This window comes from Strix aluco, chromosome 8 (assembly GCF_031877795.1).
Source record: "Strix aluco isolate bStrAlu1 chromosome 8, bStrAlu1.hap1, whole genome shotgun sequence".
Taxonomy (NCBI): domain Eukaryota; kingdom Metazoa; phylum Chordata; class Aves; order Strigiformes; family Strigidae; genus Strix; species Strix aluco.
Genome location: NC_133938.1, coordinates 1,819,988 through 1,843,680, shown reverse-complemented (window position 1 = coordinate 1,843,680; position 23,693 = coordinate 1,819,988). Strand labels below are relative to the sequence as shown.

The window sequence follows — 23,693 nt, the reverse complement described above, 5'->3', positions numbered from 1 at the left end:
GGGAACCTCTCCGTGGCTGCATCAATGCCTACAACACGCGTCCTGATGGGGGGTTTTGTTCAATACTTTCATTATCAGTAACAAATGCCCACCACTTGCCTCATCCTGTCTGGTCCAGAATTGAGGAGCATTTTCAGAAAGTGCAAATGAATCTGGGATCCTGTTTCTTAAAAGGGATTCTTCACAAGTGCAGACACCTCACCTTGGATTTAGCATGACCCTCTTCTACCCCTAGAGTGTGCGTGTTGCTCTCGAGTGCTACATTTGCCTGGAGCAACCAGCCCTGCCTGCTCCTCCAGGGCTCTGGGTTCAGCACAGACCTTCATCGTTCAGCACAGACTTTCATCTCTCTGGCAGAGGGTTTGGGACAGCAGGCAAGACACTGGAATGTCCCAGGAGGACAGCTGAGGCCACCCAGGGCAGCGGCGCCACTTCCCACAGTTCCACCTGCGTCGAGTTTCTTGATACAAGGGAGCACAGTATCAAAGCCAGTCCTATCTGCTTTAAGTGTAAAAGGGGAAAAAAAAAAATAATTAGTACAGCTCAGCAAATCTTGATTATTATTGTCAAGATTTTTTTACTGACATATACAACTTATTTACCTACAAATTCTTTCTCCTGCCTATGCTGGATACTTACATTCACAAACATATTAGTCATCGCTTAATTATCGCTACAAAGCCTTATTAATATGTATGGATAAAGAGCTTTCTGGCAGGAATGCATTTTAATGAAGTCGCTGAAAGGCAACACACAGTAATTTCTAGAAGGTTATGCCACGACTAACAATAGCGAACTGACTGAAGCAGCCCGGGGACAGGATGAGGTATGGAAGGAAGGAAAATCAAATTCATTTTAATATTTTAATGATAAACTTAATTAGAAAGCATTTAGGCATTTTGACTGAGCAGCTACAGCTTCGAACGGCTTACAACCATTCTCGAGAGGAATGGCGTCACTCAAAATGTCTCCCATCAGTGCCCAGCGGCGTTGTCCGTAGGACATGGAATACGCTGCATGAAAGGATGTTGAAAAGGCGACATTTTGCGGCCATCCAGTATTTTAACGGCGAGCGAAGAACCAGCGCGTCATTTCTGAGGGTACAGCCGGGTCTGTAACATTCGATATTGCCCCACAACGTCTAATTTATGAATCAAACCCGCACGCTGCATATATAATTGCACTTATTTCCTCCAGCCGCAGTTCGCTTTGCTCCCAGGGTTATTTTGGCAACGTTTGCCCTTCCAAGGCGACGTTACCGTTCTCGCAGCGTTACCCGGGGCCTTCCCGGAGGGCGCGGGCCCCGCCGTCGCCATCCAGAGGCCCTCAGCGGGCACCGGGCCGCCCCGGGGGGAGGTCGCTGCTCCGAGAGGGGCCCCAGGGCGGCTGAGCCCGAGCGGAACCCGGCCCCAGCCCGTCTCCTTGGGAAGGCAGGGGAGGAGGCAGCCGGCAGCGCCGGGAGCAGGCCCAGCCCGGGCACCGGACACCGGACACCCGGAGGCGGGCCGCCGTGTGGGCTGCGGGGCCGCCCCGAGAGGCGGGCCCGGAGCGGAGGGCTCGGCGGCAGCTGCCCGAGTAAGGGTCGGCGGGAGCGTGGTGGCGGGCGGGGAGGGGGAGCGGGGCCGAGGTGCAGGCCGGGGGAGCCCCGCGGGCCCGCGCTGCCTGCCCCGGAGAACGGGCGCTGAGGAGCCGCCCGGCTCCGCCGAGCCCCGCAGGCCGCGGCCGGAACCGCTCCTGGCGGCTTCTCCCGCTCCCGGCCCCCCTGAGCCCCGCAGGCCGCGGCCGGGCCGCTTCTCCCGCCGCCCTCGCGCCGCGGGCCCTCAGGGGCTCTTCCCGCCGGCCGCGGGGCCTGCGCGAGGGCGGGAAGCGGGGGTCTCCCCTCACGACCCCAGCCTGAGGGGCGGTGCCGCCGCAGCCTCCTCAGCCGAGGGAATCTGGAGCTTTAATTTTTGGCAGTAAATGCTGTTTCTTCTCCCTTCAGCTCTTAGGGTCATGTGGAACACCGTGGCTTTGCGCTCCCTTGGCAGGCTGCACCCCAACGCCACACCTCCGCAGCTCCCAAGGTTACAAACCTTAAATCACGTTTTTGAAAGAAAGTATAAGGACTTGTGTCACGGTAAACTGCCAGCACATGTACTGCAGAATCAGGGGTTGAAAAGGACACGCGACATGCTTTGCTGCCGTTTAGTAAGTAATAAAGCAAAATATAGGCGGTGTGCCAAAACTTACCCTGTTTTAGATGGACGTATCCTGTCTGTGTATCGACATGTGTTTGAAGAAAATTTAAGGAACAGTGAGGCTGTTATTAAAAGGTAATAAAACTGTTTTTGTGGTGTTTTAAAAGTGTTGCTACTTGTGAGATGATGTTGCGAGTTACTTAGGGGCATTTTAAGGAACTTTTAACATAGGAAGAATGCTAATTAAATGTCCAGAGATTAAAAAAAACTTTTAAAAGTAGGGTTTTCCACCTAAGCAGTTTGAAGCTTAAACTAGTTTCCTGGCTGCTCTTTTCTCAGGCAGCTTCTCTGCAGTGTGAATTTTACAAGAATCAGCCCTTAAAAATTTCAGCTCCCCCAAAGAGGTGCCTAAATGTTGACTTAAGTGGCTAAATCTAGGTGCAGGCTGTATTTAAAATAGTGCCATGTGACGTCGTTTTGCCTATATTGCCAAGAAGTATTTTTTCTAGACCTTCATAAAATTTTGTTCGATTTTGAATGCGAAGACATAAATAGTGACTCGCATTTACAGATCCCTCCTGAAGGAGTAGGCAACAGTTATTGCAATTAATTGTGATTCACTGATAGAAGCAGGAAAATGTATTTTGTGTGTTTGTCCTTAAAGATCAGATGGCAAAAATTCAGACGCCTTTGTTCAGAGGAATGATACATGAAAGCTACGGAAAACACACTGTGCCCTCCTGTGGTGGCATTTACGACATTATTAAAAATCCTTAGCTTTTTTCTCCTGAGGTTTTTCAATCTCTACAGTCTGCAGGAAGCCACAATAAGATAATGGAGTCACGTACAGAGTGGTGCGTAGTTATGTCAAACAGTATTTTTAGTTACAGATGATCCATCTTGACAAAAAATATTTTAAATAAATAAAGAACCTGGTTTATTTAAGACCAGAATTATTTGAGATACCACATTTGTTGACAGTTTATTCGACTCATTATTGGTACTTGATGCTGCTGTGACAATAACATTTGGTAATCCCTTCCTCTCTTCGTGATTGTAGTGACACTGCAGAGTTCACTACGTTTAAAGTCTTGTCTTCCGTGGTACAGAATATGCTTGAGGCCTCTCAGAAAAACTTGTTGAGGGGAACTGAAGGAGGAAGTCCTTGACTGGGTTCTTCCCTAGAGTAGTTGGAACACAGAGGCAAGTGTCCATGCTGATTGGGGACTAGCAAATTAGGATAGTCTTATAATAGCTGCAGGTTTATAGGCCAATGTTGTTGTAGGGCAGTATCTCCCAAAGTCAGCGCTGGTTGCTGGTGATCAGCCCCTGTCAGTACTCTGCTCCTGGGGTTGCTGGCAGAGATTAAGAAGGATCATATATTGTAAAATACTGTGTGTTGGGCGTATATGGGCAACACCCACAGGAGGATGGAGACTTAATAATGGCTGCTAACTGTGACTGTAAACTACAGATAGAATATTTATGTTATTTCACTCTTTTTTTTGTCTTTATTAGACAATTTTTGAATAACCAAACTAAAATGCTTGCTTTAAATAACCTTTGCCTTTTCTTACAAGAAACAATAATGCAAAAATGAGAATTCATCTTCATTTTCATACCATGGATAAAAAAACTGTGCAATACATTTAAGTACTATGTTCAGTCTACTAAAGGGCAATTTGTAAGTAAAGGTGGTTTTCACTGACTGAAACTTTGTTCTTTAAATCAGATATTCAGAATTGCTAGAGATGGTCAGTAAAGGAGGGGGAGAAAATGCCATCTTGCGTCATACTCAGAGAAACAAGAAGCTGTTTGTTCGTGAACGCCTGAAGTTGCTACTTGATGATGAGTCTTTCCTTGAGCTGTCTCCGCTGGCAGGCCTCGAGATGCCCTACGGCGACGTCCCTGCGGCGGGGTGCCTGACTGGTAATTGCAGCGCCTCTACAAGTAGATGGAACGGGAAGTCGATGAAGTTCGTTGGTTGCGTTGCTCATAACTTTAAATACGATTCATATTAAGTCAAAGATCGAGCGTGTCCAGAGAAGGGCAACGAAGCTGATGAAGGGTCTTGAGCACAGGTCGTATGAGGAGCGGCTGAGGGAACTGGGGTTGTTTAGTCTGGAGAAGAGGAGGCTGAGGGGAGACCTCATCGCCCTCTACAACTACCTGAAAGGAGGTTGCAGAGAGCTGGGGATGAGCCTCTTTAGCCAAGTAACAAGTGATAGGACAAGAGGGCATGGCCTCAAGTTGCGCCAGGGAAGGTTTAGACTAGATGTCAGGAAGTATTTCTTTACAGAACGGGTTATTAGGCAGTGGAATGGATTGCCCAGGGAGGTGGTGGAATCCCCGTCCCTGGAGGTGTTTAAGAGTAGGGTCGATATAGCGCTGAGAGATATGGTGTAGATGGGAACTGGCAGTGCTAGGTTAATGGTTGGACTAGATGATCTTCAAGGTCCTTTCCAACCTAGTTGATTCTGTGATTCTGTGATTCTGTGAAAGATGGATACGGGTTGAGGGTGTTGTTTTGAGCAGCCTGTGTTGGAGATGCAGTCCAGAAGGAAGAGGGTTTGAACCAGCGTGAGCTTTAATTAGAGAGGTGCAGCGATGAGCAAGTGCTTGTAGGCTGTGTACATTAGTTGTACGTGGTGCACACCTTCCCAGCCTTGCTCACTGAAGGTGAGGTGGTTGTTCTTACTGGGAGAGGAAAAGGATGCATGTAATCAGCTTTATGAACTATTTTAGTATCTTAAGAATGTGCTTTCCTAGGAAAAGTGAACATCAGCTCTATCCATTAGTGCTCCCAACATAGAAGAGTTCAGTCCCTGCTGTATTATTCTTCTGCGATTTGTGCTGGGGAATCCGGGAGAAACCTTTAAAGAAAAAAGTTTTTTCATTTCTTCTGGATTTAGTAATCTATTCTACTTACCAGTTACTGATTTTTGTCCCAAAAAATTTAGGGTGATGTGTCAAATAAGCTGTTGTCTGTTAAAGGAAAGGGGACCAAGTTACTGTGAGACACAGGAGCTGTGACATTTATTTTGTAATATTTTTCAAATTATAGACAAGTCCTTTCATTGCATTTTGAAGAGAAGTTCCAGTTTTAAAAGTAACCAGAAGAATAGAGTATGAAATCCTGTCTTTTGTCACAGATTGTCACATTTTTCAGTTTTATATAGGTAATTTTTAACTACCTTCCCTGTTATCTCAAGAGTTGAAAGTAAAACTATGTATTTTTTCCTTGTATGTATTTTTATTGTCACCAGGAGGAAGTTTGTTTCAAGTTCTGTCTTCTGTCATTTAGATTTTTTTTTAAATGTCATTGGCTTTCAGCTTGTTATTCCAGAGGAGAGCAACAGATTTCTTCCCTGTGTGGTATTTGCAACTTAATTTGCTGCTTCTTGATACAATATTACTGAAAGAACATCCTGGCTATAATTTGGCCCCCTTGTTTCATCTATGGTATTTTAGAGAGTCCTGATAAGTATCTGTGGTACCACTTACAGGAATTGGCAAAATCTGTGGGGTCTGGTGTGTCTTCATGGCAAATGATGCAACTGTAAAAGGAGGAACTATTTATCCAATTGGAGTGAAGAAACAATTAAGAGCTCAAGAAATAGCCATGCAGAACAGACTGCTCTCTGTGTACCTTGTTGACAGTGGGGGAGCATTCCTACCACTACAGGTAATACTGGCACCACTTCATAGAAGAAAATACCTATGATGATCTTAATCATACTAACTTTTAGCAATAAACCTCAGATTTATGTTGTGTTTTCTTGACTGGCTGACTTTCATTGTCTGCTGTACTTAAATTGAGTTTTGTCCACAAATCAGAACGCAGGAGATTATTTGAAGATTTGTAACAGTGGTGATGACTTTGTGTCTAGCATCTAAATAGAGTTTGGAAACTTGAATATCGGTGGGGGGACAAAGGGCTGACCAAGGATGGATATTCCTCAGTGTGCTGAAATGCTTTGGTGTCTTTAATAAATTAGTACATTGTTTGAGGCTTCTATTTTCAACATCAGAATCTATAAAACCACTGTTTTAATGTAACGTTTGTGATAGTAATGCAGTAACCTCTGTGGCCTTTAAAAATGTAGTTTTAAAAATTCTTACCGTAGAAGGAGAATTTGCACAGGCGACTTTCCAATGTACAGAGGTCATATTATCACAGAGACTACAGCTGTTCCCTCTCCAGACGGAAAGCAAACACACAGAAAAAGTTTTTACCTGACTTAAGGAATTGCGTCACAAACTAAGTAAAAAGGGAAACTGTGCTGAAGTCATTTCACAGATAAAGTATGAACATGAGCTTCCCCTTCTCCATGTTTACAGTCTCAGCTTGTGTAGAATGTAATTAGTTTCACAAAAAATGACAAAACTTATCTCTGCTGTCAAAACACGTGGGTATTTTTGTGGAATTGCACGATGTATAAGGGGAATAAATACTGGAGCGAAGGCTGTGCATGAAAATTTCAGGTATGATTGTTAGTGGCGACCTTCCCAGAGTCGGTTACAAGGCGTTTGTGAGTGAATGAAGAGGAGGAAGTGTTGGCTTTTGTAGTTCATATTGAAACTGTCTTTTCTCTGTCATGCCAGTCAGAGCTGTTTCCTGACAAGTCGCACGGTGGCAGACTTTTCTACAACGAAGCGATAATGTCTGCCATGAGGATCCCTCAGGTACAGTGTCCTTCGGAGTACCAGCCGGTGGAGTGTCTGTGAGGGGTTCTGAAAAATCCATTGTTCTCATACAGATTCTAGAAACAACTCCCAAACATGCAAAAAAATTCCTAAAGCTCACCTTTTCTGTTTGTGGGGAAGGGAGATGCAAATAGTATCTCACATTACAGAATACTTGAGCCTCAAGGCTCTAAGTGTTTACTGTCTGATCATGATGGAGAAGCATCAGATCTCTGGGTTATTTCAGCGTAAACGCTGAACTCTCCCCAAACCAGCATTGCTGTTCATGCTGGTATTTCTCTCTCCAGTTCATTGTTCCCCAAGCTGCGATTCAGTCTCTTGAACATTTCTGAAATAAATGTAATGGTTTTGTGTTTCCATTCTCCTCTCCCCAGCACCCTGATTTGTTCTGGTTTCCGTGCCCTTCAGGTGGCAGTGGTGTGTGGCTCCTGCGTAGCCGGAGGTGCCTATGTGCCAACCATGGCAGAAGAAGCTGTGATTATAGATAAAATCGGTACTCTCTTCCTGGCTGGCCCACCGCTGGTAAAAGCTGCTACAGGAGAGTATGTCTCTCCCGAGGACCTAGGAGGAGCTAAACTTCACTCTGAGTACGTGAAATAAGTCTCAAAAATAGCAGAGAATTCAGCATACTTAGCTTTAAAGAAACTCTCATTTTATCTTAAATTAATGTGCCTGAAGCTGCTCCAGTGACAGGATGCAATATGGTCCTCAAGGACCGAAAAACATGCAGTGAAAAAAAACGGTAGAAATGATACAGGAGTTATTACAAAGGTTGGTGGTATTCAGTTATATATGTGGGAGTATCATGGGGCTAGATATAACTCTTTGAAATGAAAAAAGCAACGTGGCATTGTAATTTCAGCTTTACTACTCTCCACAGGAACTTTCCACTTCCACCGTGTGTATATATATATACACACGCACTCTGATAGAGATCTCACATAAGTACAGAGGTCAGGATCAGGGCCAAAAGTAGAACGTGTTATTACTGTTTGCTTTCCTTTTCGGGGACGGGGTTGGTTTTTTTGTTAGATCAGCTTAATGGAAGTAAAATTAAGTGATGTTAATGGGGCGAAGCAGGAGTTGGACAAACCTGGTTTTGGTTCCCCATTTTTCCACATACTCTTTGAGTGACTTCAGGCAGGTTAGTTCCTCTGTGCCTCAGAGGGACCAGCTGTTGAAGAGGGATGGTCTCGCTTTTTTTCCTAATGTAAACGTTATCAGGATATATACATTAAAAAAACCAGTTGTGAGTGTTCAGATACTGCGATGGTGGGGAAAATGGGTAAGAAATTCATTTTTCTTCCCTAGACTGATGAGTGGAGAGGTGTTATGTCTTCTTTCCATTTGTCTTCTCTGCTTCTGAAGACACCAGACTAACTTGCTGCAGAGAAGAACCTGAATGCTTGTAAAAGTACCTGAAGCAGAGAAGAAAAATGGAAAGCCTGCCTGCCTCTGCTGTAATGAGGGCTTCATAGCAGGAGATGAACAAAGAGGAAATAAACCTGATAGTAGCTATCTAACCATTTCTTTAATGCTGTTTTTCTGTGTCAGAAATTGCTGTAGTTGTCAGAATAGTTATTCCCTTCTAGATGGGGAAAGAGGGTGGCTTTGCTTCTTTGTTCTTGGCATTCTGTGCTGTGTGGATGGGAACCAGATTCCTTACCTTTCTCACAAAAACAAATACTAGTGTGGCAGTCAGATAACCGCAATACATGTAATAAGTTATTGTCTATATCCAGGGAATTTAGTTTGGGGTTGGATTGCACAGAAATTCCACTGACGTACTGCTTTCAACTCATTCATACCAGAACAAAATGATGCAATATTCTCATGGAGTTTGGAGAGTCACAGTGCACGTTAAGGTTTTTCCTTTAGTTTGTTTTTTTCTATCAGAATTCAGTTTTCATTAATTCAGTACGAATTAATGTTGCTCTCTCTCCTAGAGTCAGTGGCTGTAGTGACCATTTTGCATCTTCAGAAAAGGAAGCCTATGAATGTATTCGAAATGTTATCTCAACGTTAAATTACGATCCACTGCCAGAGCAGGTCATAGAGCATGACAGTCCTCTGTACAGTTCTGATGAGCTCCTGGGCCTGGCCCCACGAGATTACAGGTGTTCTCTTCCTGTAAAGCTGGTAAGGTGACAGATACTGAGTGCCTTCGTCCTTTCAGTCCCCTCTGGCCAGTAGCTCCAGATTAACAAGCAACAGGCTGTTTTCTTTTGGAGAATCCTGAAGTCTGTGATACTCCGCATCATTACCTAATCAGTTGCCAAACTGTCTCGAGTCTGCAACAAAGCAGAATGGCAACAATTCTGTAGAATTATAGAAAATATTTAAGCTGAAAACCTGCTAGAGATAATTACAGATTATGCCAGTTGATCCCCATCTGTTTCCAGGCACTGTTTGAGATGCTGTTATGTCAGTATGCTTGTACTGAGTTGGCTGCCTTGAGAACGTGCACCCCTTAGTGTCCTGTTTCCCCCCTCCCCCTGCCTTTTTTTTTTTTCACCCAGGTAGTCAAGACTCTACCTTGTAACTTAAATGTCTAATGAAAATACTGCCTGAAAACCAACAAAGCTCAAATTAAGCTTGTTTGAGGCTGGGACAGACCCTAATGCACAAGCAGAGCCCTGCAGAGCTGTCCACACTATTTTCTTTGTGTTGTTCTAGAAGAGATTTAGTCTCCAAGGATGTGAATCCAGTACCTTTTCCAGGGGTAAATTCCTACGGTTAAGGGGATTGACTGTGGAAAGCAGCATAGCTTTGAAGGCAGCTTTTAAACTGTGTTGGAAAAAAACATGAGCAATATGCTGCTGAGTGTTTCTTATGTACACAAACTCTGGGTTTTTTACAGCATTTTTACGTACATGAACAACTGTGCTCTGTAACACTGAAATAATTTTGGAGTTGAACTTTGGCTCAGAACACACGGTTGGTAATGAAACGTAAACACAAATTTGCTATTTTGTGCATATTGAGTATTTAGCAGAGTGTAAGACATAAAAAGGGCCTTCTATGCTCATTTAGGTTGACTTCTTGTGCTATAGAGGTCTCGTTACTATTTGAACAGAGCATATCTTTTAGCAAAACTATCCTATTTTCACTTCAATTTCTGTAGTAAGGACTGTGCATCTTTGCAGATTCTGAGCCGTCTGATGGATGGAAGCAGATTCCAGGAATTCAAGGCTAATTATGGAACAACATTAGTAACGGGATTCGGCCATGTGCAAGGGTAAGGCTAGAACAGTTCACTATCAAAATTTGTCTAAACAGCTTTCATATCATCATCAGGTTTTACAGTATTCCAGTAACAAGGTTTATGAAGTCAAGAATTGGTAATAAAATACTTCTAGAAAGCCTGATATTCTGCCTCTGAGCTCTGAGTTCACCACATCTCAGGCCAATAGCAGCAGAGAGTGATTACAAATGGACGGTTTTTGTGATTTTGTGAAATGATGTGTTTGTTCACAAAAACTACTAGCCAGACACTTGGAACATTGAAGTCTCAACAGGTTCCTTAAGAAATAAGAAACAGCATCTTTAGAAGTGTTCCCTCCCAAACTGAGTGGAAAGCTAGCATCCCTTCTCCCATGGGATGGAGACGGGATAATACCCATACAGGAAACCTTGCGTAATTCAGATCAGACTGTAGTATTAACACATTTATGAAGCACATAAAATTCCAGTCTAAGCATATGAAAAATAATAAGGTAGTAGAATATATTTTTAGAGCCTATTTAGGTTGAAAGTATAAACGTTTCAGATTGACTGTTACGTTGTATGTTACAGGCATTAGAGAGGGGCCAGAGTCCTGACACCTTGTACGTTGTCTTGCAGTGTAAACTCTGACAGGTCACCTGTAGCTTACTTGCCCTCTGGGTATTAATCCGTGCTCATACTTCCGTGCTTTACATATCGGGATGCTGTGAGACTTCTTGTTGTTAGGTACATGAGGGTCCTTGAGTGAAATGCCACAGTATGTGCATCCTGGCACATGCTGAATTTCTGTAAAGGGCAGGTCTGTGTGTGTGTGTACGGATATTTATGTTTCCATCCTTCAGAGCAATATGAGCTACATACTCATAATTTCTAGGTTCAAAAGTGAAAATGTTCATGTGTCTTGTAGGCACTTGGTGGGGATAGTGGCTAACAATGGGGAGCTGACTCACGATGCTTCTCTCAAGGGCAGCCACTTCGTACAGCTGTGCAGCCAGCGGAGCATTCCCATTCTCTTTTTCCAAAATACTGCTCCACATACAGCAGAGCCAATGAGCATCTCACAGGTACGGCAGTTTTAGTTCAATATGTTTACTTCAAGCAGTTCCTAGTTCTTGTTGTATTTAAGGTTACTTTTGGTTATTTTGAAAATTATTGTTAGGAAAAATATTTTTTTCAACCACTCTTGATGGTTCAAACCATCATGATTACTTTGTTCTTAAATCTTTCCATTAGCATTCTCACTTTATTCTAATTTTAAGCAGGCCTGTATGTTTATCTAAAATGGCACTGTCCAGCTGGCAATGCAAGCTGTAAAACTTGGAATTTATAGCGCTTTTTACATGGAAATACAGCCTATTGATTCTTCTGGTACCACTGCGCTCCACAGAAAGAGAGATATTTCTCTTTTAGAAGAGTGAAGGCATTAAAGTACAGCATGTGTTGTCCTGGGCTACAGAGAGCCTCACAGTAAAACCTGCATTACATTTTCTGATCTCTTTCTGCAGCCCCGTTCCTCCCAGCTGTCAGCAGCACTTAAGACAAAGCCTGGCATAATTGTGTTGTATCTGAGCTTTGCTAAAGCCTGGGAGAGCTCAGGCTGCGCAGTAGCGTAGGTTTTTGCACACTGGTTATAATTGTTTTGCTGATTTACATTGTAAAGTAAGTGCATAATGGGCTGTGGTAGTTAATGATGCTGTCTTACTGTTGTGGAAGAAATGATTGTACAGAACTGTGAAGAAGTAAATGTTCTAGAAAATTAAGTTTGGTGAGAGTGGAGGGAATCCAGAAGAAAGGCTTCGAGGATCTAAAATCTTTATTTTCATTTCAGGCAGAAGCTCAGTCCAACAGATTAAAAGCCCAGGCCTCCATGATGGCTGCTGTCGCCTGTGCTGCTGTTCCGAAAATAACCATTGTGGTTGGTGGCTGCTATGGGAGTGAAAGTTATGTTATGGTACGGGTGGCATCAATCTAATGGGTTTGCTAATTGACTTTTTACACTATACCAAGATTTCACAGCACTTCATTTCTAAAACACAGTTGGCTGTTGTTACAGACAGTGAACTCGATCCGTTATTTTAACTACTTCTAAAGAAATGCAACACAAGATGTGATTACCAACAATTTGGTCTGCATCTAAGAACCTAGAGCCAGTCCTAAAAACCAGGTTATCTGAAAAACATCCCTTCTTGGGACCAAATCCTCCTTCTCAGCACGTTTTGGGCGATGAAGGAGCACGTCTCCTTCAGTCGTGGTACTGTGTATGCTTCAGGCTGCTGGCATGCGAGTGCTTGGAGGAAGAAGGAAATAATAAACCAGCAATACTGAAGGCAGTGGGGATTGGGATGGTTGCTACTACAGGGTGTGAGTGCTGATACAGGAGCTGGGGCTGTCACGGTAAAGGAGCTGTATCGTTAACGCTTTACAAATTAAACTGTGTTACATTCTGCCTTGAACTTGATTGTGTCATCCTATGGCCATCTTTTTGTGATTAATTTCAATGAGTTGGTACTGTCCGGTTTTTTTGTAGTGTGGGAGATCATTCAGTCCAAACTTTCTGTTCTTGTGGCCTAATGCAAGAGTTGCTCTTGTGGATTCGAGACATTTCTCCACAGTCCCACAAGCTGGGGACAACGACTGTACAGGAGATGAATCGGAGCTAAAACATCTGAAAGAAAAGTAAGGACATTAAATATAAACCCTTGCAGTTACGCTGGGATTTAATTAGTTAAATTACCTACTTCTGTTCCTCTTAAAGATCAACGCATCCCAAACAAGTAAAGCAAACTTGAGTCTACTGAAAAATATTTTAAATTTCCGTGGAATTCTATGTCTGCTCTTAGGATCTTCTCAAGGAAACACAAACGTTTGACTTAAAAGAACCAAACCCCCAAACCATAGAACCCCAAATCAAGATATTCTGTATTAGTATCTGTCTGTTAAACAGTGGTGATCACCTGACTGTGGAAGGTGCTCTGCACTGCAGAATTATCAGACCTGTTGGGTATTATTTGCTGGATTCTAATTAATTTTATCAGTAGTACTGCACATTCATCTGAGATTGAATTATATCCCTTTTTCATCTCTGGTTTTGTTTTATTGGCCTGATGGCTTTTATTACATTTTTGTAATAAAATAAAGCTTAATACTCTGTCTTCTCCAGGCTTGAGGAAGAAAGCAGTGCATTTTATTCCTCTGCCAGACTCTGGGATGATGGTGTAATTCTACCTCAAAATACTAGAAAGGTGGGTTTTTCCCCTACAGTACATTTTATTCTTGGATCTCAAAAGGATCTTGCAGCAAACGTGTAAGCCTAGGACTCACTCAAGGTCAGCGGCATGCTGGTTCCCAGAACTGGGTCTCACTCCATTTCCCGTGGAATTTAGCTTTCTAATTCTCATCTTTTCTCTTCCCCAGTAATCTATCAAAAAAATTTCTGTTGAACTCTGGTTACTTGACTACAGCATTTCCTCACTGAACCTCTTAATTAACTTTATCATTTGATTCCATATCTGAATCCTTTCTTTTTTGCTCTTGCATCATCACCCATATCTTCACTCTTTAAGTTCAGGCTCTTCACCATTCATATTGTTTCCATTCTTTTGTCTCAGAATGTTTCTTTTTGTAGCCTTCTCTTCTTGCTGGTAATTTGCTGCTTACATGTGGGATGCACCCACTGCCTTTTTTTTTTTTTTTTTTAAGTTGGCAGACATCCACTCCATTAGATTCTTTCTGAAAGCTGCCACCTGTGTTCTTTTTCCTTGTTAGATTGTTTAGTAGCAATACTTAAAATGTTCTTTGCACTTCTGAAGCTTGTTTACTTAAAGATCACAAATACAGCTTGTTGTCAATTAATCCTTAGGAATATGGTACATAGTTATGGTACTAAGTAGATGTTAAGTATTTTTTTAGATTTTTTTTAATAAATATTTTTTATAAATATTTTCTGTGGCATTTATGGGAACTTTGATAATGGGAGAGCACTGAAATATTTTCTAGTACTAGAGCCCCAAGACTACCTCTCTCTAGGAAAAAGAAAAGAAAACACGTGATAATTGAAATGAATCATTGTTAATCTCAGGTAATTTTCACCAGCACCCCACAATTCACGTTTGCTGTTTTTTTACAATATTGTTTTGCTACTTTATCACAGTTCTTGCTAATCGATGGAATTTATGTTTAGCTTTCTCTGAACTGACAGCATGTGCTCATTCCAATCCTTAATGTGCTTTTCTTAAAATAGGCATTTAAAAGACAGCGTGTGCTCCAGTAGCAAGGGAAGATGGAGAATTTTCTTGTGTTCAAAAACCAAAAGCAGTTCTGTATTTTCAGCCCCTGTTGTCACAAGACACCAAGAATGACTTAGAGACAGATGTGGAAAAGCAGGATGTTGTGCTAATTTTTGATAAGCAATAGGAATCTTCAGAGCAGAGCTATGTCCTAACAGAAATGGATGATCACATAATATATTCTCACTGGCGTTTTATAGCAAAATAGCTTCCCTATGTTCCAGAAGTAATTCTCTTGTCAGCACTGTGCCTTTTAAAAGGCTTTAGTGGTGTCTGTATGCAATGGGTGAACTTTGAGGGGGCTGAGGACCTTTTTTCTGTTCCCCTTCCCTGCCCCAGTGGCATGTTACACCCACACCCTGTTCACAACTGCTCATTTTACATGTTCATTGTTTTGCAAAAAGTAAGAACAAATACATTACTGAATGAGTGCATAACTAGGAAATTTTACTAGGTTTTTTTTGTTTCACAGGCTTGTTGCTTATGTTGCTTTTTTGTTTTTAATTAGGTGATTGCACAGTGCTTAGAGATTGTGGAGCAGCAGAAGTACCGGGTCGTGTCTCTGTGTCAGTATCCTGTCATCAGGATGTAACAGGGCAGCTGCTTTCAAATGATCAGCCTTTCAAAGTTAGTATAGGCACTACAAATCCTCAGTGTCAATGATTTTCTAATTCTTTGATACCATTAATAAAAATGTTAAACCACTACTGACAAACAAGAAGCCTGGATTTTTATGTCTATTAACAATAAGCTTGTATTTTGAACCATAGCCTCTTACTACGTAAGTTGGAAATTTGTTTTGTGAAAAGGAAGGATTAAGCTGAGAGTCTGTAGGACTCTAAGGAAGTAAATTCATCCCAGGTGGTAACAATTGCTTGATTTTTTTCACATTCATGTTTTAGCCTGAAAGCCAGAACTGCACTTTGACAAAAGAAATGGGAAAGAGGGTGTGCAGTTTTAAGCCTTAGAAAAGGCTAAAATGCTGCCTGCCACAGCGCCCTGGGCCTGCCAGTTCTGAGTTCCAAAGCCACAATGGAAAGGCTCCACTCCGATTGCTCTGAGGATGCTAAAGGAGTGACCAGGAGGGGATTTAAATCCATAATATTTCAGATTAGGCTAAAAATGACCTTTCCTCAAAGCATGTAACAGAGCACAGAGGCTGTTCTATGTAATATTACCACATGTACAAGTACTGAGTTTACACTGTGCTGTTTCATGCACCCTTGACTCTGCTGCAGCTTGTTTTTTTAATTAAAACAAAATTAAAACAAAGTTTAACTGTAGAGTTCTTAGCACTGTACGTCTGAAAATTGTGCCAGGAGGGTGTATTTGAAAAACACCCGGTTAAGTATTTTGAAGAGTCATCAACAACACTGAAATATTCAATCTTAATTACACAGCCATACAAATAACAGGTGATGTGGAAGGAATTTAGGTCATTTCAGCGCTCGTAAGCAGAGACTGCACCTTTTTTGGAGCCGGAAGCAGCCCAAGGGGGCGCGTTGCAGGCGGCAGTCACGCTCTTTTGAAGAGTCCGTGGAAAGTCACAGGAATGTTCACCTCCACTTCGGCCCTGGCGACCTCGCTCATGTCTCTGGCGTTGAGGACCAGGAGGTAGGCAGGCTTCGGCCCTGGGCCCGGGCTCACCACCACACTCAGCACCACCCCTGGCAGGTGAGAAACATGCAGCCTGTCCCTGCTGCCCGGGCACGGCCAGCGCACCCCCTGCACACAGGACACCGCAAAATCCCCCCCGTACCACCTGAGCTTCAGCTCTGAAGTAAATGGGGAGATGGCTTATTTATTTCTCGTACTAATTTGGGTTCTGGCTGTCATCATCCTGCCAGCCTGGGCTGCTGCGGCATGGTAGCTCCTAGAGGTGTTTTTTTTTTTTAAACTCCGAGAAATGTTTTTGTTCTGAAAAGGAACTATGAAAAGCTACTACAGGGGCTGACAAACATCACTGACTGGAATATATATCAAATTTGTCCATTTTTTCAACATTAAGAACTAATTTATAAATTATAATTCTGCTTCTGAGGCTTAATGTGACAAGATGCCCGTTTCTGGGTGCTGGCATCCCTGTGGGGGACAGGCCATCCTCTCTCCTGGGGGGTTTGTTCTTTGTGTGCTCCGCAGGTCACCCACCGCAGGAGAACACGTGAACAGACCGTGACAGCGGCAGGCACGGCCTGGGGGAAGGGGGCAGAGCACGGAGCCCGGTGTGAACTCAGCTTTCAGAGTGCTTCTGCAGGGGCTCAAGACCCAGGAAGTGAGACTGGATTAAAATATTTCTAAAATGCACATTGCCTACTTCAGTTACAGAAAGCTTTTAAGAACAAGCTTAAACCATTTCAGTGGGACTTAATCCCCTGCACAAGCACTTTTCTGAACTGAAAACACATAATACGAAATTTGGCTCTGTATAAACCAGTGAGAGTTGGCTCTTAGCAGAGCTAAGACTTCTCCCAGCTTCACGTAATCCTGTTCAGAGAGGAGGAATTGAGGGAATAAGTGGACACCCTCTCAGGCCAAGTGCTGCCAGGTACAGGGCTGGGGACGTGTGAAGGAACACGTACAGTGCTGGGCATGAGTATAACTGTGTGTCCTCGAGTGACAGAGCCTGAATTCCCTCCACCCCTGCACGAGGAGGATGGGTTAGAAATAGAAAACACGCTTGGTTTAAATTTTACAAAGCTCTGCTACCTGGAATTCTTCAAATATTGCAGTTCCTGATGGGAAAAGGCTGGGAAATGAGGACAAGAGGTCATCTACACCTAGAGATCTTTCTCCTCCTTGGTTTTCATTTGGTCTTAATTTTCCCATTTCCTCAAACTTCCCACCAGTGTTAGAAGGAGCCAGGAGCTTTCCCAACCGCGATGCCATGGACTAAACAGAACCAGCATTACCGTCATCTTCCTCCAGGGCATCCGGGTGGGGGACGAAGATTGGCTCTGATGGGTACGAATCCAACTCCTGCCACACCCATGTCTCCTTTGTTTTAACGTTCAGCTTGCAAAGCTAAAGGTGGGAAAAAAACCCAAAACCCCACATCTCAGAAACACTCTTTTTTTTTTGTCCTTAAACTGAAAGGTCATGGAAAAGACATGCCTTGCCCGTTGGGTGATAGTTACCCTGTCTGGGACAAAGTGATTCAGCCCCAGCCCATACGTATACGTGTAAGGTTTCCCACCATATTTCTTGTAATTGATCTGTGGGAATTCAAAGGCTACAAAAAAAAAAAAAAAGGTAAGTGTGAGGATTAGTGGGGTGCAGGGGGTGCTTGTGTTGCTGCTGGCTGCACTTCGGGATCGTCATCGTACCGTGGCGTGGCCCTGAGAAAATAACTTCGGGCTCCAGCCAGATGGTCTCATCGCTGCGCAGGGTCGCTGTAGCTGTCGTGTAGGGCAGCGTGACCAAGTTTTTGCCTGTGTCAGCCTGGGACAAAGAAATATACCCAAGAGAAACGGAGAAACAAATTTTCTAGTCTGTTTGCAGAGATCTGTTGCAAACTGCGTTGAACAGTGCAGGCAGAGCCTCATCGAGCTGCAGGATGGCTGCTGCTGCTGTTTTCTTAGCAATAGTGCAGTAAGAGTGTCTGCTGCTGAAACCGTGCTGTATGACAGCCCTCCTGGGCTCCTAAAGACACACGTGTTCTGCAACACACGGGGAGTCGCAGAATCAGAGTGCTTTGGGCCGGGAGGGACCTTAAAACCCATCCAGTGTCACCCCCCCTGCCCCAGGCAGGGACACCTTCCACTAGCCCAGGTTGCCCAAAGCCCCGTCCAACCTGGCCTTGAACCCTTCCAGGGAGGGGGCAGCCACAGCTTCTCTGGGCAACCTGTGCCAGGGCCTCACCACCCTCACAGGGAACAATTTCTGCCTTAGATCTGATCTAAACCTTCCCTCTGTCTGTCTAAAACCATTCCCCCTCATCCTATCCCTACACCCCCTGATCAAGAGTCCCTCCCCCCTTTCCTGTAGCCCCTTTAAGGCTGTTCTAAGGTCTCCCTGGAGCCTTCTCTTCTCCAGCTGAACCCTCCAACTCTCTCAGCCTGTCCTCACAGGGGGGTGCTCCAGCCCCCCGAGCATCTTCGTGGCCTCCTCTGGCCCCGCTCGACCAGGTCCGTGTCCTTCTGCTGTTGGAGTCCCCAGAGCTTGACCCAGCACTGCAGGGGGGTCTCACAGAATTAACACTGAACAACTAAAGAAAATAAAAAGTTCCTTCAAAAGACCCGTACTCTAGGTTCCCCCCACCACTAAAATGTTTAATTTGAATGAAGCGGGGTCAGGCAGGGCTCTAGCACTGCTCAGCCACAAGCCTCGCAGAGGGGAAGTGCAGGCACCATGGAGCCGTCCCCGGTACCTTGTCGATGGTGAGGGGCAGCACATATCTGCGGGCTTCGGGCTGCGGGGCTTTCTCCGCCTGCTGCTTCACCTCATCCCAGTTGGCTCGTAAGTTGGCTAAGTAGAGGTAATTGTAAACAAACTCGAACCTGCACAAAAACGGCATCACAGACAGAAACACAGATGGCATTTGCAAATGCCAGGGTCACATGCAGCTGTTTTTTTACTAAAATTCAGGGAACATGAGTCTTGGTTCAGCTCCTCAGCAGAGGAAGACCCAGCAACTGCTCATGTTCACCCCAAGCACCCTGCAGCAGCGGCTGGGATCTCAGCTCAGGGCGCCCTGGCTACGCAGCCAACGCGGGGCTGGGCATCACCATTTCGGTGCCACATTTCTCTGTGTGGCAAAAAGCAGCATTCAGACCTCAACCAGATCCTGCTCATCGCAGCCCTGGCAGCCAAAATCACATCAGCCCTTCAGCAGTCACTAAACTTATTAAAGATATAGGCAAATTAAAGATAAAAATCAATTTTTTCTTGGAAAATGAGTTTTAAACAGGTGCTCTGCGCCTCTGGATAACTTTCACACTCTATATTCTGCGTGTCATCATGTATTAATATTTAGGTGGGTCAAGGGAGTCGGTGTGAGTGCTGAGGCAATTCCATCGGGGGAGGGACTCACCCCTTCCAGGTGCAGAGGTCGACGATCAGAAACCCGTTATCTTCATAGGTGTTAATGTGATGGAAGAGGTTGAAGGCCGAGGTGCGGTATTTGATGTTGAGGAGCCTGCCTTTCTTTTTCTCTGCCACGTGAAGCCAGACCTGAAAAGCAAGCAGCAGCTTGATTTGGGCTCAGAGAAACGAAGGTGACAGCAGTAGGATGGACCTCCCAGTCCAGGGCTGGCCGCCCAGTCCAGCCCAGTTTGTTACAACCCGCCACTTACCCCCATAGTTTCGTTGGACTCGAAGCAGTCCATGTAGTTGGCTCCCCAAAGGCTCCAGGAGGAGAGGAACTTGAGGAGGTTGATTTTCACCGGCGTTTCAACAAACACTATGTAGTTCGAGGTCAGCCCAAAGCTGTTTGGAAACGCACAGGGAGCAGATCAAGCTCACCAGAGTTAGTTGGGACAAACCCCACGTCAGCCAGCCAACTGCCCCCCCTGCAACGTTACCTGTGAACGTAAGAGGGCTTAAACCTGTCGCTGCACGGGAACTGCACCACCACCTCCGATCTGTTCATCGGGTCTTCCTTGTCTGCAACGGGACAGGCGCAGGGTTACGGAGGGTTTCACCCATGCTTAGTCTGTATTTATAGACTTTACCCAGCAAGTTTCTGCCTTTAACACAAAGGAAGTTCATGATTTAGAAACTGCCTTGAAGTGTTTTAAAGAGAACGTTTCTGTTACTTAAAAAAGCCAATAATATCTAAAGATTAAAAAAAAAGTAACTTGATGACAAAACTCGTTCAAAGGATTAAAAAAAATGATTTATAAGGCAAGATTTTCTCTGTTTGCCCAGAGGTGGGATTAACTGACCTGCCTGAAGTGGAGGAATCCGTATGATGTTATAAGCAAGCGCAAAATTTTTTCCAAAGCAATTGCCAATGTTATAAACTGTCCCGTCATTTTCAACGTGGGGGTGAGCCGTTGCCCCGTTGACGGACACGTATTTACAGAGATCCACCTGAAGAGCAAGACGGAGAAAGTTAGGAGCTTTCTCGGCAGGAGGTGGGAAATCACCAGCTCCGCAAGGCGACGTAGGTCAATACGTCCTCGCTTCAGGCACAGAAGTTCTTCTCTAAACCCAAATCTCCATCTTGTGAAAAGGAGAGCAGCAGGATGGTCAGGTGAGCTGACACAGTTACCGGGAGAAGTTTGGGATCCTGGGGTGCGAAAGGAAAGGCTCCGCAGGCTGGATGTTGGTGACAGCAAAGAGAAACCTCCAAAACATGAATTCTGTGCTGTACAGCTCGTCGGGGTAAACGCAGTTCGGCTCCGACGTAAGTGAAGGCACCAGCAAAGCTCTGGTAGGAACCCTCCGGCCACGGTCCCCTTCAGCCAGGCTGCTGTCTAGCTCCAGTTTGCAAACCCCAACCCACACAGGTGGATACAGACCCCAGACCCCGTTGCCTCCTCTCGGAGCAGCAGCAGCGGGTTCATTTACAAGCTCGTTGTGACTCTGCTCTCATTAACCCTCACAGCTTCGTTTCTGCGTCCCTGACAGAGCCCAACCCTTGCCGTGTTGGAAGAGGCTGTTATTAAACATTTTCATTTTAGTTTTACTCCTCCACCTATTTAGAAGCACAGTACAAAGACCCACCTGCTTAATTGTCTCTAACGTCTCTGGATTAATTTTGGTTATGAAGTTGGTCTCAGTACAGGCATAGTAATCTTCGCCAACAGGGTAGATGTTAACGAGGGCGTTATCAGTGACCTCCACACCTTTGAAGTACGAGAAAAACCTGAGTAGAGGAAAACGGACAGGCAATCAGGGGCTTCTTGGGAGTGGAAGCACCGTAGGACATCGCTGCAATGCCTACACAACCCCGAGGTACCTGGAAAAGATGTTCTTGCACGGGTCTGGGTACGCGTAGGTGCCAAATTCCGTTATCACGATCCTTTTCTCGGTCATCGCTCTCACGTAAGCATCAGTCCTGACAAACCTGGGGAGGGCAAGAAGGCACAGTGCAGGCGTAGCCATAAAAAAAAAAGCAACGGGCTATGTAATTACAACAGGAATATTCTTGTGATGAGCCTCATGAGACCTCTGCAAGCTGCAGGTCTCCACAGCCTCATGATGCCACTGGAGCATGTGGGGTCCAGCAACCACCCCGCACTCCGCAGCCCTGGGAAGGGCTGGCTGGCAGGGAGCTGAAGCCGATGGGAAATACAGGCTTTGCTTAAATATTCCACACCAAACACCTGAAAGTTGATAGCTCAGCAGCTTCCAACTGAAAACACATCCCAGTTTTCAAACAACGATGTCATTCCGTCCCTGACGGCAGCTACATCCAGCCCTCCCTGCCCTCTTCTTCCAGATGTGTTGTAATCTGTGCAAAGAGCTGCATTTCTGCTAACTGTGAGGAAGTTTTAGTTATTTTTGGTTGGTTTTAGGGATTGCACCATTAAAACTCTTCCAATAACTGCATGAAATAACCAGCACCTCCCATGCACTGGGCAGCAGAGCCTGAACCCAGCACTTACAGTCGAGCAAATGCTTTGGTATTTTTTCTTTTTTGCTTGGAAAGTTGCCACGTACCTTCGGTGATAAGTAACGTGCCCGTCCTTGAAGTCGAACTTGTGGAGGAGTGCCTGGCCGTCAAAGAGGTGATAGAAGGGCTCTGCGCCCACCTCGAACAAGCCGGGACCACATCGCAGGAGGCTTCCTCGCAGCCAGGTGGGAATCCTGCCTGCAGAAGATGTGGCGTTGGCACGTGCACAGCCCTCGGCAAATCAGACCAAGTAATTTTGATTGTGTCAACAGAAAGAACAAAACTTCAAAATATTTTTTTTTAAAATGTCTGTTACATTTGGTTTTTAAACATGCATGAGCTCTTGGAACCATCCTTTTTTCTTCCTCTACAGACTGACCAAAGATCACAGCATGGTTTGGGTGGGAAGGGACCTTAAAGCCACCCCCCTGCCCCGGGCAGGGACACCTTCCACTAGCCCAGGTTGCTCAAAGCCCCGTCCAACCTGGCCTTGAACCCTGCCAGGGAGGGGGCAGCCACAGCTTCTCTGGGCAACCTCTGCCAGAGCCTCACCACCCTCACAGGGAAGAATTTCTTCCTTACATCTAATCTAAGTCTGCCCTCTGTCAGTTTAAACCCATTACTGCTTGTCCTATTCCTACCCCCCGATCAAGAGTTCCTTCCCCCTTTTCTGTAGCCCCTTTAATTCGATGTTGAGTATCAACACATCTAAAGATCCCCAACCAATCTGTCCTTCCTCTATCCCAGAATACACCAGCCCTGTCAGGTCCTTTCGCTCCGGCCCTTGTAAAGCCTCCGAGCTGTGATGGCTCATGAGCTCCCAAGAACACAAGCTGGGCAGGAGGAGATGGGAGAGCCCACACCAACCTGTGACATGGGCGGTCACCGGTGAGGACAGCTCCTCCACCGTCTCAAAGAGCTTCTTGTAGCCTCCAGCAGGATGCTCGACTCTGAAAGGGCCAGCAGACACGGGGTTAGACGGATTTTGGGATAGCTTTGAAAGCTCCCCCCTGAGGGATGTTTTTTTTTTTCCTGGATGGACTCATCTGTGAGTTGCAAATAAGAGAGCAGAAGGGAGAAACACCAGCCTTTGTGGGGGAAAAGGTTCCGAGGGCTCTGACCAGCTACTGCAGCCACCCATAAACTGTCCGGAGAACATGGAACAGGGAATACTGACAGGACAGTCCGTGCCACAGCCCTGCAGGCAAACCCCCTCACCCAGGGGACAAATTCAGGATAGCCCAAATCATCAGGAAGCAAAAATTCCTTTTTTCTTTGAGCAAAGTGTACTGGAGTGCGTGGCTCAGAATTATTTGGTAAAAGGTTCCAATTTTATCTGCTGCAGAGCCTGTGAATACACACCAGGAATAGGGCTGTGGGGGGCACAGTCCTTCCCCTCCACCATCTCCACCATCCTCCAGTACCTGGAGATGAACCCGTCCCCCTGGAGCAGAATCACACCATGGGATGGAGCAGCACAGACACCCCCCATCATCCTCCTCCTCCCCTCTGGACCACGCTGACACCCAACCTCACAGCAACCCCCCCAGCCAATGCCGCACCACGATGACGATCAGTGACTCCCTCCCAAAGCCCGGGGAGATACTCACTGGCTGTACATTCTCTCCCCAGGGAAGGGCCTGAGCCTCTGGCAGCCAAATTCACAGCGAGAGCCGTGCGCTGGGTATTTATGGGGCGCAGAGCCCTGCCGAGGGGGAGCCCCATGCCCAAAACCACCCC

At 45.3% G+C, this 23,693-nt stretch overlaps 2 protein-coding genes across 3 annotated transcripts; one reads left to right on the top strand and one right to left on the bottom strand.

Annotated features, from left to right (window-relative positions):
• Positions 1-1,025: 1,025 nt before the first annotated feature.
• On the top strand, positions 1,026-15,116 carry LOC141926793 (methylcrotonoyl-CoA carboxylase beta chain, mitochondrial-like). Its single transcript, XM_074833191.1, has 14 exons — positions 1,026-1,110; positions 1,198-1,575; positions 1,982-2,312; positions 3,910-4,106; positions 5,684-5,862; positions 6,783-6,863; positions 7,293-7,471; positions 8,831-9,023; positions 10,031-10,122; positions 11,017-11,173; positions 11,938-12,060; positions 12,637-12,785; positions 13,270-13,351; positions 14,904-15,116. The coding sequence occupies exons 1-14, from the start codon at positions 1,026-1,028 to the stop codon at positions 14,985-14,987; spliced, it is 2,310 nt and encodes a 769-aa protein (XP_074689292.1). The 3' UTR covers positions 14,988-15,116.
• Positions 11,893-23,600, bottom strand: RPE65 (retinoid isomerohydrolase RPE65). 2 transcript variants are annotated; one of them, XM_074831761.1, is made up of 15 exons: positions 23,564-23,600; positions 22,821-22,903; positions 22,001-22,151; positions 21,297-21,404; positions 21,062-21,203; positions 20,278-20,425; positions 19,915-19,996; positions 19,687-19,819; positions 19,425-19,564; positions 18,762-18,891; positions 17,719-17,833; positions 17,530-17,624; positions 17,305-17,416; positions 15,863-16,062; positions 11,893-12,774 (listed from the first exon to the last, which is right to left on the bottom strand). In XM_074831761.1, the coding sequence occupies exons 1-14, from the start codon at positions 23,572-23,574 to the stop codon at positions 15,911-15,913; spliced, it is 1,602 nt and encodes a 533-aa protein (XP_074687862.1). In that variant the 5' UTR covers positions 23,575-23,600; the 3' UTR covers positions 11,893-12,774; positions 15,863-15,910. The 2 variants fall into 2 exon arrangements, with proteins under 2 accessions (XP_074687862.1, XP_074687864.1); XM_074831763.1 differs by lacking the exons at positions 17,530-17,624; positions 17,719-17,833.
• Between the last annotated feature and the right edge of the window lie 93 nt (positions 23,601-23,693).